Genomic DNA, 16,313 nt, shown 5'->3' with positions numbered 1-16,313 from the left:
AAGGAAAGAAAACAACAGAAACAAAAACTATGAAGTCCTGCTCCTGTCCTGTCGATGGGGTGCCTGCAGGACCTGGGCGGGCCTCACACAGCAGCTTCCCGGCCGCTGCCCCCCCCCCCCCCCCCCCCGGCCCTCTGCCTTCAGGAGGCAGGGTCTTGCTACCCTGCCCGGCTGGCCCCCCACTCCTGGGCTCATGAGAGCCACCGTCTCCCCAGCAGCAGAGAGGACAGGCCTGCCCACTCCCGTAGGACGTTCCCCATGCTCAGAAGTCCTTGTGCACGCGCGTTTTCCCTGCAGGGGCCTCACTCTCGCCCTGGTCCTGGACTCTGTGCTGAGCAGCTGGGCCGTCACTCGTGGGGTTGGACCTCAGCGATCAGGAAGTACCTGTGTGTGGGTGTGTGGTCTCCTTCAGACTCCCAGAGTTTTTGTAGGACCCAGAAGCCCAGAGGTGCTCAGGGTGTGGCTCACCAGTGGCCACAGCAGGCTGTCGTTGTTTGTGAGATGGAGGAGTCACAGGCACCTGGCACCAGGGCTGGCACCCCAAGAGTCTTTGGTCCTGATGGAATACTGACTAAAACACGTTCAGCCAAAAAGAAAGTCACCCCCAAAATGACTAGGGTCAGCGCTGGCCTCTGGGCCTCTGAGGACTTAGCTGTCTAAGTCCTGTCTGTCTGTCCAGCTGTCCCTGGGTCTTTGACTCTGTGTTGGCTTCTTTCCTTACATGGCAGGGGATGTGACCCAGATAGGGCCAGGCTGCCTCATCCCAGCCTTGAAAGGAACCAGGTTCTCCCACAGGCCAGCTGTGTGGCTGCCAGATTTGGTCTTGGGCAGCAGCTCTACCAGCACCATGTGGATTGGGTGAGGTAAATTCCTGCCTGGGGGAGGGGGTTTGTAACCATGAGAAGTAGACAGAAGGGAGTTGGGGGCGTGGCTCAGTGGCAGAGCACTTGCCTAGCCTGTGCAGGATCCTGGGTTCAGTCCCAGCACCCCCCCCACAGACACACGAAGTGGCTAGGAGGTTCCAGAGCAGACCAGCTTCAGCAGTGACCCCGCCCCAGCCCCCTGTGACCACATGCTCACCCTTAGCTCATGTCCTAGATTCCTGGGCACCTGGTCTGACGCTGTGCAGCTGCCTAGAGGTCAGCATTACTCTCCCCAGTCCTAGGTGTTGACACTGGCCACTTGACATGACTGTGCCCACCGTCCATGCATGCCCATCTTCCAAGTTCTGGTGAGGCTTTGCCAATATCTGCAGCTGTGGAGCACTCCTGGGCACTACCCACTGCAGCCCATCTGATAGCCCACAGCGGGCAGGGGGAGGAAAGAGGAAAGAGAAACCTCTGGCCCAGGCAAGAAATGATGCATGGGGTGCCCTCCTTTAGTTCTGAGTGGTCAGAAGACACTGGGTCTTCACAGCTCCTCAGGACTGGGCCAGCACTGGCTTCACCATGCTGCCAGCTCATCTGGGCAAAGCTGTGCATGGGGGTTCTTTCCCTGATGGGTTACCCCAACCTTTATTTCCGAGGGAGCCTGTGGCTCCTGGCTTCCCAGGGTCATTAGCACGTCAGAGAGGAAGCTCCTGAGGTCCCCACTTCCTCCCATGGCCCCTGCCTAGCTACGGGCCAGCCTGGCGCTTGCGATCTTCCTCCCATTCCCTGCGATGGCTTGATGGTTATGGCTCCCAGTCCTTGGACTGGCACGTTGTCCTCCTGTGGGTGCGACGCTGCAGACCAGCACAGGTCTGATGCAGGATGGGAGGTGGAGTCCAGGACCCTGGTGTGACAGTGGGAGGCTCTGATTCCTCCAGCTCTACGCCCCACCTCAGAATGGTCAGCCCTGGAGCTGGACACCAGGCCAGGGTGGGATGGAGAAGGGTCACAGCTCAGCTCCTTGCTGGACCTGTCCTTGGAAATGAGCTCCTTAGTGGCAGGGGTGGGGTGGGGTTTCCTGGGCAGGCCTCGCTTGTCCAGGCCCATGGCCTGTTCAAATCCAGAACTGAGACTACTCCTGGTGAGGACAAGGTGAGGACATTCTGCCCACACCACAGTGGAGGGAGTCCAAAACCGTCAGCAGCCCCACAGCTGGAATTCAAGGTCTGTTCTCACTCCTGACATCTGCACTGGGACCCGAGTTAGCCATGGGCACGGAGCCTCCTGGTGGGGTCCTGGGCATGATCGTCCTGCCTGACCCCTGCAAGCCCTGAGCAAGCTCCGGGCTGGCTAGCTGGGTCATGTGCCCTGACTAGTAAGAACTTAACTGGCAGTTGGGCCTCTGGTGACGCTCACATGGGCATGCCAGCTGGGCGCAGCCCAAGATGTTTTCCAACTGAATCCTGCCTGACTCTTGTCTGCCATGTTCTCCTTCCTAGTCCCTCGTGTCTGACTAGATGGCCAGGCACTACTGGAGCTCTGCACTGACCTTCACCTTGGACATGAAGACAGCTGCTCCACGTTTGTATCCTGGGAGGGTGGTGCTATAAAGGGGGCTATATGGCTCAGCCTTGCACTTGGGATATTGCTGACATTCTACAAAGAGGTATCTGTAAATGTGGCTGCTGCCTCCTTGGTCAGCAGGCTAAAGGACTTCTGAGGGGCCATGAATTTGTGGTGAGGGAGGGTCTTCAGCATCTGTCCGGCCTCTTTTGAGTGCACCCTTTCTGCTGGGTGATAGGTGTACCTGCTTACTGCGGGTGGGCTGTGGACAGCTGGGTTTCAAGGTTGCCAGATTTAGCAAATAAAATACAAGATGTCAGGTTATGTTTAAATTTCAGATAAAGAACGAATCATTTTTTACTATGAGTATGTTCTAAATATTCCATGGAGGGGCTGGGGATGTGGCTCAAGCGGTAGCGCGCTCGTCTGGCATGCGTGCGGCCAGGGTTCGATCCTCAGCACCACATACCAACAAAGATGTTGTGTCCGCCGAGAACTAAAAAATAATAAATATTAAAAATTCTCTCTCTCTCTCTCTCTCTCTCTCTCTCTCCTTTCTCACTCTCTCTTAAAAAAAAATTAAAAATAAATAAATAAATAAATATTCCATGGAACACTAAACGCAATCTGGTAGTCCCATAACCTATTCAGCCACGCCACCTGGGAGTTCTGCCTCCGTCACTGCCTGAGCCCAGCACCAAGCGGAGACTAGAGCAATCACCGCGGGAAACAGCTACTAAACACCCAGGTTTGCAACGTCCTCACCAGGCTCCCTCCAAAAAGCGGGGGTTAGCCCGTGGGATCCCAGGGACAGACTGTCATTGGCTCATCCTGGGTCATGTGATCACCCAAAGCCAATCACTGTGGTGCAGGGGCGGAGATACCGGGATGGGCCTGATGGGCTCATGTGACCAGAGCAGCCTGGCGGTTCACGATGAGCCACGCGGGTGCAGAGTGGTCCCCCAGCTGGTCGGTCCAGCATAGAGAAGCCTTTCCCCGCAGCATGAGGGACTCAGGAGCAGTGGCCTTGGGTGCCTTTTGAGGGCTTTGGCACTTTGGAGCTTTGCTCGGCTGGAGGAGGAGCGGTTTTCCTGCTGGTCCTCCAGATTTGCCACTGGCCCTCCAGTGGGGCCCAGGCTGCCTGGGCACTGTGCGGCTGGCCTACCCTTGTCTGTGGGCATGTGCCCCCTTCTCACCCTCCTCCCACCCTCTACATTGCCTTTCCCTCTTGGCTTGCCCAAACCATCCCTGCAGGCTCCAGAAAAAGGGAGCCATTGTGGGGCTGTGGAGGGAGCCCTGAGGCCTGGTGCCTGCGGTGCAGCCGTCTCACCGCCCTGCTGGCCAGAGCTTGTCTCTGTTGTTTTGTTTGCAGTGCTGGGATTGAACCTAGGGCCTCTCAGGGTAGGCCAGCACCCCCCCCCCCCCCAGCTGCATCCCAAGCCTGTTTCTTATAAACCAAAACAGATTCCTGACAAGGGGCACCATCATAAACCTGTCAGAGGTGGTTTTAACTTCCCCTCTCAGCGAAGTACTGTGAGGGGGCCTTCAGACCATCCGAGGGCTCTGGGGAGGGTTGCTCGAACCTGGGAACCTTGGGGCAGGGTGGGTCTGGGAGGCCTCTGGAGCAGCCTGGGGAGGACAGAGGGACGGATGGCTGAGAAAGAAACAAGCAGTGTCCATGTTGTGAGGGATCCATGGCTGGGGGTTGAGAACAGATGTGCCCTGCTGAGGGGACAGGGGGGTGGCAGGTGTGTTGGGGCTGGCTGGCCAATGCCAGGGTGTTTGCAGCAGGCTGGAGCTCGTCTCCAGCTTCTTCACGTGAGCGTGGCAGGTCGCACTCCTGACACCCAGGGGTCTCTCAACAGGGCTGGTTGCATGCAGGCCCCAGGTACCCCAGGAGCAGGCACTCAGTGAAGCCTTCTGTCCCCGAGCCACAGCCTGGGGAATCCACAGTTCCCTGGTCCCTGAGGAGCTGTGCAGCCAGCCAGGACCCCGACCTAACAGCAGGGTAGGGGCTGGCTCTCCCCACTAGGCCCAGGCCTTGCTGTATCCCCGTGGCCTGGAGGCCTAGGAGAGTGGAGGAGGGGGGGGGGCGTCTCTCCCTGCCCTGGCCTGAAGTGGAGTGGGTGGGTCCTGCCCATATTGGTTCAGAAGTCCCTTAGGCTGCCTGGTCTTAGGGTCGGTGAGCAATGGAGAGTCCAGGTCTTCAGTTCACAAGTGAGGACACTGAGGCCAGGGTCATCAGGGAAGAGTGAGGTGGCACCGGGGGCCTAGTCTGGAAGCCAGATAGATGCCAAGTCAGCTGCGTGCCCTGCCCACCTCTTTCCTGGAGTCCGGGCAGGCTAAGGATGGCATTACTGGGGCCTCTTGGTTTCCCTGGTGCAGTCATGAGGGGGTGTCACTGAGTCGGGGACTTGACCTTGAATGACCCACAGCCTGACCGTCTACCTGGAGCTTGTCCACTCAGGCTGGACTCTTGTCACTGTCCCAAGCAGGTTGGAGCAGGTGGCCTTTGGTGGGGTACAGAGGGTGCAGGTGCCGGGGAAGGGCACAGAAAGCCCGAGGCCAGGTCTCTGACCCTCATGGGATGGAGGGGGCTTGGCAGGTTGGGACAGGGAGCCTGAGAGGTGTTCTCCTGGAGCACCTCTTCCTCTGACTTTTGCAGCCCGCACCCAGAGGCCCGGGAGTGGCCTTCTCTGGCTGGCTGGGTGCTGGAGCCAGCTTCCCCCACATCTGGCCTGGTCTGAGCCCCGCTGCCTCGCCAGCCCTGCAACCTCGCCTGGACCAGCAATTAAAGCCCCCTCGTCCCGATTGGTCTGTGGTATTAAAAACGAATTGCGATCGGCGGGGCTGTCATTTCTACCTGATGAAACATCAGTCTATTGATCCCACTCACCCAGGGCCATCATTTATCTTGTTTCAGCATTTCGCATAATGCCTCGTTTGTCTTGATCAAAGTGTAGTCTTGCATGTTTAACCCTCAGGGATCCGCGCCCTGTCCTTCCCCTGACGCCCTGCCCTTGGCCCCGGGCCCCATTCTGGGGCAGGAGGTTCTGGAAGGCCAGGACCACCCTGCCTGAGATGAGGAGGGAGGAGGAAAGGGCAGGGATGGAGCAGAGGGTGGGAGGGGAGGGCACAGATGTTGGGGACCAGGGGGCGGAGGCCAGGGTGGGGATGGCCATGGGGCTGGGCTGTGTGTCCTCCTGGGTTCACCAGACTCCTGCAGACCTCCTCAGAGAAGGCGAACCCTCGAGATGGGTCCTGCTTGGTTGGGCTGCCCAGTGGTCACCTGCCCGAGGCTCACTCCCCCTGCTCACATTCCGAGGCCCCTTGGTGGCCTTCAGCCAGGCCTCCTCCTCCCCCCAGTTTCCAGCCCTCAGCCCACCAGGCCTCTGGCCCAGCCTGTGCCCCATCTGCCTACTTAGGGTCTTTCTCTGGGTCCCAGCAGGGCAGGAGTGGAGGAAGGGCGGCCTCAGCCAGGGCGGGCCTGTGTGCACACGGCACAGCTCCACTGCCCAGCGACCTTGCCCCCCAGGGACCCCCACCCAGCGACCTGGCCCTGGCGAGTGCTAGGCTTGCTTGGGTCTGTAGCCCCCTGGGTGGGGTTGTCTCCAGCTGGGGTGTGTGCTGTACCCCATTCCCAGTGCACCCCGATCTTGGGCCTGCCTCTGGGGCTGCTCAGTCCTGTTGAACAGTCAGGACCGCCGCCTTGGAATGGTGAGTGCGTGCTTCTTGCCCCCCGAGGCGGTGCCCCGTCCTGTCTGCAGTACTCATCCCCGTTGTCCAGGGCGCTGAGTGGGCTTTGGGGAACCTCCCTCACCCATCTTGTTCCCCTCCCAGGGGTGCCCACTCTGGCCATGTCGGCGGGTTCAAGTCCATGCTGGTCACACGCGCCCTTCCTGGCTGGGCTCAGCACCCTGCGGGCTCCACTCAGGCTAACACAGAGGCAGGCGGGGACACCCTGCCCAGGTTCCCCATCCTGGGCCTGGATGTGTCCGCTGAGCCTCCAGGAGTGCCAGGGTCTCTGGGAAACCACTGTGTCTCTCTCTCTCTCTCTCTCACACACACACACACACACACACACACACACACACACACACGGGCTAGCACAGTCATGATCCGGACCACAGAAAACCTGTACAATAGTTCATATATTTATTCTTAAGCAAGTTATCAATAAAAAATTTAATACTAAAATGCCTTTACATAGTTTGCTGTTCATAAAACCTTTTATGTTTGTTTTATTTTTAGTGTTTACATTGAAAAAAAAATCCAACCATCCTCTTAGTTACACATTTACAAGGATCGTGCTTTAGCCACGGTGGGGAGGGGTCACGCCAGTCGCACACACACGGAAAGAAAGGAAAGAGAGAAAGATGTGGACACAGGAGAGCCCCGCGGGGCGGAAGGGAGCTTCAGGAGCAGGAGAGAGGCCCTCCTGACGACGCTGCCGTGGGGCTGAGCAGCCTGGACCCTTGTGGGCACTTCCCCAACCACCACTAGGAGTGAGAGACTGCACCCGCCTGGAGACGCTGGGGGAGGGGAGCGGGGAAGCTAGGTGCGGGGGGGGGGGGGGGGGGGGGCCCTGTACAACAGCCCTCTCCCCCCCCTCCCCGAGCCACCAAGAGCATGGGGGGGGGGGACAGACAGCAGCTGGGGAAACAAGGCTCGGTGTTGGCGCTGGGCTCCTGGCCGGCCTGAGCGGAGGAAGGGGCGGAGAGGGCCTGACTGGGATGCGGGTGTCCACCCACACCCTTCCTTCGGGGAGCCTTCCTGCAGCTCCCAATGGGGTGAGGAATTGGTGCCCGGACCTGGGGAGCATGTGTCCCCCAACACAGTTCTGAGGACAAGGGCCTCTGGCAGGGCCTGGGGGGGGCAGGGTGTGGGCACAGGAGATGCTTGTTTCGTGCCCCAGGCATGATCCTGCCAGGCCAGGAAGTCTGTCCTGCCAAGTGGCCACAGAAAGACCCAGAAACCCCCCGGGGCGGAGCAGGCAGGGGGCTGTGGGCCAGAAGCCGGGAAGAGAGGAGAAGGGGAGGGTCCTCCCCCCCACCCCAGGGCCTCCACAGGGCTCTCCACCATCTGTGCCTGAGCAGGCCAGTGAGGTTGGCCATGGTTGTGGGCACCAGGGAGGCGCCTGGAGGGGAAGGGGTGTCTTTTACACCCCCCGCCTGGTGGTGAGAAGGGGGTCGGGGCTGACCAAGCCCTGCTCCCTGTGACAAACTGGCCATGTGAACGGAAATCAGAAACGACGGGGATTATTTAGGGCATAAAATAAAGACAGCGCCTTTTCTTTTCGTATCTTAAAACACTTGTTCTCTTTTGTTTTGTTTTAAGCAGAGGTAAGGTACGCCTGGCCGCTGCCCTCCTGGGTGGGGGGCTACGGAGCCTGCTTTCGTCTCCTTGCCCGGAATCCTTTCTTTCCAGGGGGACGCTCTTTGCCACCCCCAACCCCGATTCTTCCTTTACCTAAGAGATGTCTCGAAAGGAAATGAACTCCAGTGTGACTTCTGTCTACAGTCGGCCCTTAAGAGATCACAGGGTGCAACAGGTCCCGCCCGACCTGTCCCAGGGTCCCTGTCCTGGGATCTCTGCCCCCAGTCCCAGCTACCTCTGTTGACACCAGCGCCCCCTCGGGGACTCAGCTAGGCTGAGGAGAACAGCGCATTTCCATAGAAAACTCCAGAACAAAATCCCTGCACACGCTCGTGCGGACACACACACAGACACAGACACACGCACACACAGACACGCCCTCGTCACGCCAGTGGGGGGAAATCCTTTTCCACTTTTTTCCATAAAACTTCCCCGCAGAAATACAATATTTACATAGAGAAATAAATAGACGACACACCTGATTTCTGCTTTCCCTGGTGGGACAGTCGGAGGTATAGGAAATATGGCTTGGGTACGAATCTCAAGAACTGCCGATGCGGGAAAGCAGAGTGGCCGGGGGCCTGGGGCCAGCCTGAGCCTCCACAGCAGATGGATGGGACTGGGGTCCACGCCTAAGAGCGCTCTTTCCAGGGAAAATCACGGAAAAGCCTTGGGTGGGTTTGCATATTGGCTCAGCCCGACCTCGGGGCTCCTCGCTTGGCCCAGTGGGCAGCTCAGCACAGGATGGGCACGCCCTCCGCCGTCACCAGGCGCCCGGTGGTGGGGTCGTAGGTGCCTGCCAGGTAGTAGAGGTCCTGCCGGTCCTGGCACTTGCGGCTCCGGGCCATCTGCTCGTACTGCTCCCGGGCCACCACCTGGCACTTGTGGGAGATGGTCTGCACGTCGTTCTCGTCCTCGTGGCTGGACTGGTACAGCGCGTTCTGCCGGGCGGGGCGCATGGCGTCGGGGCCGGCCTCAGCCCGCGCCCCACCACCCGGAGGGACCCTGTGCTCGGGAAGGGTCACAGAAGAGCTTTCACAGAGGCTGGGAGCCTGCACTGGGGACCCCATGCTGTGAGACCCCCAAGGGGGCTCCTCCACATGCCTGGAAGCTCCACTCTTCTCCAGGTGTGGGTCAGGGGCACGGGAGGGGGCACAGAGGGCAGGGGGGGGAGCTGCCGGGAGTCCTGAGAGTGAGCTGCTTGGTGCCAGGTGCTGCGGGGTCCCAGAGCCCTCGGGAGGCAGGACCCGGGTGCACCAGGGGACAAGGCAGGTGCTCCCCCAGGGCTCCCGGGGCTCCCAGCAGGCAGGCGCCCCAGAGGCCGCTCCGATGGCCCTAGCTGCTGAGACGCTGCCCCCACCGTGCCTGCTTCACTCCCCCAGACCCTCACCTTCCCATCACTCTGCCGCTTCCCCAGCTTGGTCTCCTCGGGGTGGTAGAACCACTTGACCTTCACCACCATGTTGCTGCCCCAAGATTCCCACATGCTCTCGATGCGGCCGATGTAGGGCAGGTTGGGCCTCCCGGCCGACAGGAAGACGGCACAGTCCCCAATGCGCAGCACCTCCTTGCCCCGGACGATGGCCTTGTAGAACAGCTTCCGGGCCTTTCCTTTCATGCCACGTCTCTGCAGGGGGACAGCCAGAGGCAGCAGGTGAGGAGTGCCCAGGAGAGGAGGACAGGCCTAGTGAGAGCAGGAGGAACAGTGTGGCCTCTGGGTGTGGCCCAAGGGCTCCTGGGAGGGCAGAAATGCCCACACTGTGCTGCCAGGCACAGACCCTGGTCCTGGGAGTGGACCATGCCCGGGTTTGCCCTGCACACTGGGTCGGGACAGGAAGACTGCAGTGATCCCGATGGCAGAATCGGGGCAGAGTGGAGCACCTGTGTTCAGCACAGCACTGTCCACAAGTGCAAAGGGCCCCATGGACAGCCCCAGGCACCCACGAGCAAGTTCAGGTACCAGGAACGTCCACGTGGTGCCACCTCCTACAGCCCCCCAAAGCTGGACCCCAGTCCCCACCAACTACTCAGAAAAAGCCCCCAGAACAACCCAGGGACATGGCCCAGGGGAAGCAGAGCGCAGGCACCTGCTGGGCCGAGGCACGGAGTCTTTGGTAGGACAGCATAGGCAAGGACAAAGGCAGCTGCCCCGTCCAAAGGAGGCCCGGCTACCCCAGAGCCGCACTCGGGTGTGGACAGGAAAAGAAACAGGAACCCAGTTTCTTTGGGGACAGGAGCTCCTCTGCTGGCCCTGGGCCCTGGGGAGAGGAGCCCGCCTACCTGTGTGGGGTTCCCCGACCACTTCCAGAGCTGCCGGGCAGGCAGGAAGGCTGAGATCTTTGGCCGGTTCTCCACGGAGGGCAGCCGCTGCCCCCGGGAAAGCTCTTTGGCTTTGGAGAAGCTCAAGGCCTCCTTGCGCTTAAGCTTGGATTTGCCACCACTGGGGCCGGTGCCCGCACCTGCACTGGCCACCGTGGCCCTGGACAGGAAGCAGCGCTGTGCGTGGGCATGGGGGCTGCCCCCCTTGGAGCGCAGGGCCTCGGACTGGGCCAGGAGGGCGGGCACGGGGTGGGTGAGACAGGTCTGCAGCAGCAGGGCCGGGTCCTCCCCGTCAGAGCTGTAGGAGGAGTCCTCGTTGTCTGAGGAGCAGAGGCTGGAGGTGGACATGGAGCCTGAGGAGGAGGATGTGGACGAGCCGGACGAGGAGGAGGACATGGACAGGCGGGTGAGGAAGCGGGAGGGCATGCCGGCGGCCAGCCCCGGCCCGTCCTCGTCCTCGTCCGAGTAGGAGCTGGGACAGTCGCTGTCGCAGGGCAGTGGGTACTCGGCTTGCCCTGCGTACTTGCGCAGAGCCAGCCCCATGGGCATCGGGTGGGCAGGTGCCCTCCCCTTCTTGTCCTTGCCCATGAGGGCCGGGTGTGTGTAGCTGGGGCTGGGCAGGGGGCGCCCCAGCTTGGGGCCGAAGTCCTTGTCACCCAAGAGCAGCGCCTTGCAGTTCTTGTTCTTGGGGGAGGTCACGCCTTCGTGGTCCAGCTTGACCAGGAACTCGCTGCCTGCCCGCCGCCGCCCACCCTTCTCGGCCTCCGCCCGCTCAGACTTCTTGGCCCGTAGCAACTTGTGGGCTCCCCCGGGCAGGCCTGACCCAGACCCGCTGACAAAGGGTGCGTAGGAGCTGGCCAGGCTGCTGAAGGAGTCGGCGCGGAAGCCGTTGCCGAACACAGGGGCGGCCGCGGTGTGTGCGGGGAACAGGGCCTCGCGGGCCCGCAGCTTCTTGGCGCCGTGGAGCTGGAAGAGGTTCTGCAGCACCCCTGGCCCTTTGCTGCCCGCCGCCGCCGCCTTGCGCTTGGTCTGCGCCACCGCTGACCAGCTCAGCAGGGGGCTGCCCCTGTGGCCTAGGAAGTGGTCCGAGGCCCCCGTGGGGGACTTGGCACCTGAGGTTAGGAGGTCTGCTTTGCCTGGGGGGGAAGCCAGGTAGGGTCAGCGGCACCAGCTGGGTCCCCGGGTGGCCTCCACCTGCCCCTCCCCAGCCCGACCAGGCTTCCCCGTGGGTGCTCCCCCTCCCGGGCTGCCCACCCCCACGAGGGCCTCCCTGCCCTGGGCTCTTGCAGTCCTGCAAATACCAGCTTTGTCTTTGACGATGGATTTCTTCCCAGGGGTCTTTGTGGCTTCAGGGCCATCCTGTGCTTTAGGGGAGAGGCTGGGGGTGGGGGCCTCACTGGAGGGGGGGGCCTCGTTGGCTGCCTTCTTGGTCCTCCGGCAGCTGCTGGACACCAGCAAGGCTGGAGAGGGCTCTGTGCCTGCAGAACGGGCAGAAGGGCTCAGTGGGGCCCAAGGGGCACCCCCTCCTCCCTTCCTCCTCTCTGGGAGCTGAGGTAGAGCTGGCCGGGGAGCGGGAACATGCAGAGTGCTCACACTGGATCTTGAAGTCCGGAGGCAGCAACCTGATGTTGGAGACAGCAATGTGGCCTGTGTCCCCATCGTCAAACTCCACGACCACGGAGTCCAGGTCTTCCTCCTCGTCGCTGGAGGCACCTGCCGAGGGGGCACAGCCTGAGCACGTGGCAGGAGGGACAGCGGGAGGCTGAGCGGGACGTTGCTACTCTCCAGTCCCTGCTGGCCCCGGAGTTGCCACTGGGGCGTGGCTGGCAGGTGTCAGGCCACTCCACCCCAGGGCATGCACCTGTGCAGGTGCACACACACCTCTAGCCAAGTCACCTGGGAGGAGGCCCCTTCCAGGAGAGTCCCGCAGGCCTCCACCCACTCCTCTGAGGACCCTTCAGCCATCCTGCCCTGGCACCAGAGGTCTGCCTCGGGAGAGCTGGTGTGTGCACAATGGATCTGGGGACCCAGCACTGGGCTCTGAGTCCGTCCTCCCAGCCCTCTGCCTGGCTGGAGATGGGCACCTCTCTGCCCAGGCCCTCCTTGCTTCTCATGGCCCCTGGGAGCTGCTCCTGTCGTGTTGCTCTAAGCAGAGGCCCAGGTGTGCCTCTCCGTCCTCCCCGGCATGAAGTTCTGTGTGGGTGGGGTCCCCAGGTACACAGGTGCTGAGGGCCATTGCCAAGTAGGAATGACGCATCGATATTTCCTTGCCAGCGTACCCCATGTTAAATGGACTTGCCTTGGAAATTTGCTGTGACCTTGCATGTGTGTTTGAGAAAGGTGACCCTGCTCAATGACCAGGGTGGATCCAGGTTTTAGGAAGTATCCGGGTTTAAGATAATTTGGTTTTAAGGCGTTCCCCGTTTAAGACAATAGGGGTTTTAGGGAAGTTGGAGGTTGAAGATTATTGCTGCCGGGATTAGGGTGTTCCTGCTGCTTGTTCCCGTTGAGTTCTCGTGAGATTCAAATGGGATACTGGGAAAAAAAAGCCTCGTGGAGTAGGGGAATTGGGCGGAGGAGAACTGGGATTGCCCCAGAGCGTGTGTGGAGGCCGGTGTGAGTTCTGGAATAAAGATTGCTGTTTGAATCTACAAAGCTGTGGTGGCTCGTGATTCTGTGCCAAGCTGAGACACTGGCACACAGGGTTTCAGAGGGAGCCTGGCCCAGGTGCTTCTTGGACATGCTTACCTCGGACCACGTTGCCTGGGTACAGGCAGCGAGACTTCTGGCTCCAGTAGGCACACACCCGGGTGCCAGGCGGGAGGTACCGGCTGGATTGTGGCCTGACGTCCAGAACCTGCAGCGAGTGGTGGTGGGCAGAGGAGAGTGGCCTGTGAGCAGGCGGGGCCTGGCCACAGGGGCTCTCTCCGGGCCCAGGGCAACCCCCAGGGCTGTCCCCCAGGCGGGCGCCTCCCTCACCGCCTCCTGCAGTAGTTGTTCCAGCGAGTAGATCCGCTGCCGATTGCCTCTCTCGCCCTCGATGACGATGCTATAGCTGAGGGAATGGGAGAGCGTGAGGGGCCTGTGGGGGACTTGCAGCTGTAGCCCTGTCCCTCCCGTCCACACCGGGCCTCACATGTCGGGGGGCTGCAGGGTCCTGACGCTGCCCGCGTACAGCAGGCTGTCCTCCTTGGGGATGAGCACGGGCAGCCCGTCTTGCAGGTCCTCCTTGTGGATGGTGCAGGATCGAGCTGTGGGGGAGAGCGTCAGCGCCAGCCCACCCCCCCCAGCCTGGTGCCCGTCCCGCCCACTCACCCAGGGCGGTGCTCTGCTCCACACTCAGGGGGCTGCTGGCCTCCTCCTCCTCCTCCTCCTCCTCCTCCTCCTCCTCCTCCGAGAAGCTGCTGTCTCGGGAGAACTTGAAGTCGTGTTCCGCAGCGAAGGTGTCCAGCAGCCGGCTCACCGCTCGGCCCTGAGCCTGGGGGCCAGAGGAGTCAGGCAGGGCAGGAGAGGCTGGGCCCGGCTCCCGGGCTGGGCGGGCTGCTACCTGGGTGCCGACAGCCTTGCTCTTCACCTTGCCCAGCTTCCTGCCCTTTCCTAGAATGGCCTTGGCGTTGCGGGCAGACAGGGCGATGGACAGGGCCCCGTTCTTCCTCTGTGGAGGGGGGCGGAAGAGAGGGGCAGTGGTAAGGGCGGCAATGTCCAGCTGGCTGGCTCGGACGCCTGGGGTCAGGGAGCAGCGAGCCGCAGAAGTCCCCTCCCGGCTGGCCTCACCCGCAGCACGGGCTGCAGCAGTGTGCTCTTGCGCGTGGCTCTCTGCAGACGCTCGCTGGCCAGCTTGCTGCCTTCCTCGCGGCAGGTGAAGGCCTGGGCGGGACTGAAGAGGGTGTCCCTGGTGGCAGTGGCACCTGGCTCTGCCCGCAGGCCGTTGTCGGCCTTACCCTTGGACTTCCTCTTGCCTGGTGCACCTGGGGGTCGCCGGCCTGGCGCCCGCTCCATTTTGGCGCCCACCTTGGCCTTCACCGTCCGCCGCTTGATCTTGACTTCGCCCTCGGGGCTGGACAGGCGGCAGGCCCCTGTGGGAGGGAGGGAGGCCGTCCTGGTTCTGGCTGTGGGTGCAGCCCTGCTGCCCGCTGCCCGCTGCCCTGGCCTCCTGTTACCTGGCAAGCCCTGCCGCTCCTTCTTCTTCTTGGCCTTCTGGTTGGCTTCCATCTTGACCACGGAAGAGGGCGAGGGCCCCAGCACCACTGCTCCAGACCCCGGGTGCAGCACCAGCCCGGGCTCCGTGGGGGCCACCGCCGTCTCCAGGAGGGCCTGGCAGTCCTCACTGTCATAGCCGCTGCCTGGGGACAGCAAAGGGGGCTGAGCCTTGGCATCTGGGGGTGGGAGGGGGGCCTGTAGGGACTGGAGGTCCAGCCTGTCGTGAACTCCCTCTGGGCTGCTCTGGGTGGAACTCGGGGACCCAGCCCTCAAGCTGAGGGTGTTCGGTGGGGGAGGGGAAGGGGTTTTCTTTCTACAGCCCCAATTTGCATGGCTGTCCCCCTGTCCCCTCTCTGCATCCCGGAGGGGCCCAGATGGCCGGCTTCCTGCCCCCCCCTCCCCCCCCCAGCAGAGCTTCCCTTTGTTCTCCGCAGCCCCTGACCCTGGGGGAGGGGCTGGGAGGGAGGAAGTGTCTGTTTTTCCAGGCTCCTGGTCCTGGACACACGGCTGCTGGGGAGATAACCCCTGGCCGGACGCTGCAGGGGCCTGGGAGGGCAGAGGCTATTTTTAACCCCCATTTCCAGGATGTATCCAAGGGCCTCTTTCCTCCACAGGGAGAGCCGCTGAGCTCTGCCCTGGCTAGGAGGGCTCCTTCCCAGCCGGTCCCAGTGAGAGGCCCTCCCAGGTCTGCCAGCTCCATGAGACCTGACCTGGTCTGGCAGCGCCCACGCCCCGTCCCCCGCCTCCAGGCCTGGAGACCTGGCTGTGACCTTGCCCACCAGCAACGTGCCTGCTTCGTGTGCCGCGGCCCCCACTGGCATCTCCCTGCCGCCGTCACCGTCAGGCTGTGAGTGCCGGGCTGCTCTGGACACCTTGGCACTCTTGGCTCGGGACAGCTTCTTCCGGATGCGCCCACCTGGGGCAGCCTCCTTTCTCTGGAAGGGGCCGAGGCCACTGGGCAGACCCTTGCTCTTGACCTTCGGCTTCAGCTGGGCCACCTGGTGGGCCACAGAGGACCCCAGCTCACCCTGAGTGTTGCTCTTCTTGCACCGCACCTTCTCCTGAGGACGAGGAGGCCGTGGCTACATCCTGGCCCACCGTGGCCACAGCCTCTCGGCCTTTGGGCTTGCCTCTGCCAACGTTGGGCTGAAGGCAGCACCCCAATGGCACTGCCCTACTTCCCCACTGAGTGGCCCCTCCTCAGCATCCTATTCAGGGGCCCTGGGTGTGCTGGGTGAAGGATATTAGGCTCAGCAGAAGGGCCAGCACCAGGCATGCACCTGGTGGACACTGCATTCAGAGCCTCCCCAGAGGGTACTCGGCCTAAGGGAGCTGTCTTCCTGTCTGCAGGGCCCACCCCTGCTGGAGGACGGAGGGCATCAGGAGCAGTGGGCGTTCCAGTGTCCCTGTCCCCATGTCACACGCTCAGGTCGATCTTGGGGGACAGGCTGTGGACTCACCCCGGAGGACGGCTGCAGGCCCACATAGACGCTGTCCTCCAGCTTGCTCCGCTTCTTCCTGGGCTCCTCGCGGCCTCGAAGCTCTGCACACAGTAGGCTTAGGCTGGCCCTCACTGCCCTGGGGGCACAGGCAGTGGTGGGCAAGGTGGGCACAGGCATGGGCACAGCAGCTCTGCCCAGGAGCCTAAGCCTTGTTCCCACAGTCCCTGTGTGCCTAGGACAGCCCCCTGCGCCTTCCAGGACGGGTCTCTGCTGGGGGTCAGAGTCTGGGCCAGTACTGAGCTCTTCTGGACACTTGACTCCCCACCAATATGCTCTGCCTCCTGACCACAGGCCCTTGGCGATCAGGGCACCTCAGTGCCTGCGCCTGCTCCCTGCAGGGCTGTGATGGAAGTGGGGTGCTTCTTTATCCCACCCCATCCTTCTACCCTGCTGGGGAGAAAGCGCTCAGTGGTGTCCAGTCTTAACCCCGGGTGAGGCCCAGCCCCCAAGAGGAAGCCCCGCCCCCAGGAGCCAGGGCTGTGCA

The 16,313-nt window shown here is 62.1% G+C and overlaps 1 protein-coding gene across 14 annotated transcripts in view; it reads right to left on the bottom strand.

Annotated features, from left to right (window-relative positions):
• Nucleotides 1–7,195: 7,195 nt before the first annotated feature.
• BAHCC1 (BAH domain and coiled-coil containing 1) overlaps nucleotides 7,196–16,313 on the bottom strand; it is a 60,561-nt gene continuing 51,443 nt past the window's right edge. For 7 of the 14 annotated variants that reach the window (XM_081272757.1, XM_081272758.1, XM_081272763.1 and 4 more), the window contains 12 exons: nucleotides 15,788–15,905; nucleotides 15,114–15,388; nucleotides 13,902–14,466; nucleotides 13,443–13,782; nucleotides 13,264–13,378; nucleotides 13,107–13,182; nucleotides 12,876–12,984; nucleotides 11,721–11,840; nucleotides 11,429–11,605; nucleotides 10,089–11,263; nucleotides 9,199–9,435; nucleotides 7,196–8,749 (listed from right to left, as the gene is read on the bottom strand). In XM_081272757.1, coding sequence (XP_081128883.1) covers nucleotides 8,543–8,749; nucleotides 9,199–9,435; nucleotides 10,089–11,263; nucleotides 11,429–11,605; nucleotides 11,721–11,840; nucleotides 12,876–12,984; nucleotides 13,107–13,182; nucleotides 13,264–13,378; nucleotides 13,443–13,782; nucleotides 13,902–14,466; nucleotides 15,114–15,388; nucleotides 15,788–15,905 — 3,514 coding nt within the window. In that variant the 3' untranslated portion in view covers nucleotides 7,196–8,542. Of the gene's footprint in view, nucleotides 8,814–9,198; nucleotides 9,436–10,088; nucleotides 11,264–11,428; nucleotides 11,606–11,720; nucleotides 11,841–12,875; nucleotides 12,985–13,106; nucleotides 13,183–13,263; nucleotides 13,379–13,442; nucleotides 13,783–13,901; nucleotides 14,467–15,113; nucleotides 15,389–15,787; nucleotides 15,906–16,313 lie in introns of all 14 variants that reach the window. The other 7 variants (XM_081272753.1, XM_081272754.1, XM_081272761.1 and 4 more) reach the window with 6 other exon arrangements.

The sequence above is a fragment of the Spermophilus citellus genome (genome assembly GCF_964194105.1).
Source record: "Spermophilus citellus genome assembly, chromosome: 17".
Classification (NCBI taxonomy): Eukaryota; Metazoa; Chordata; class Mammalia; order Rodentia; family Sciuridae; genus Spermophilus; species Spermophilus citellus.
Note: the sequence above shows the minus strand (reverse complement) of the source record. Positions and strands in the feature narration are given on the sequence as shown.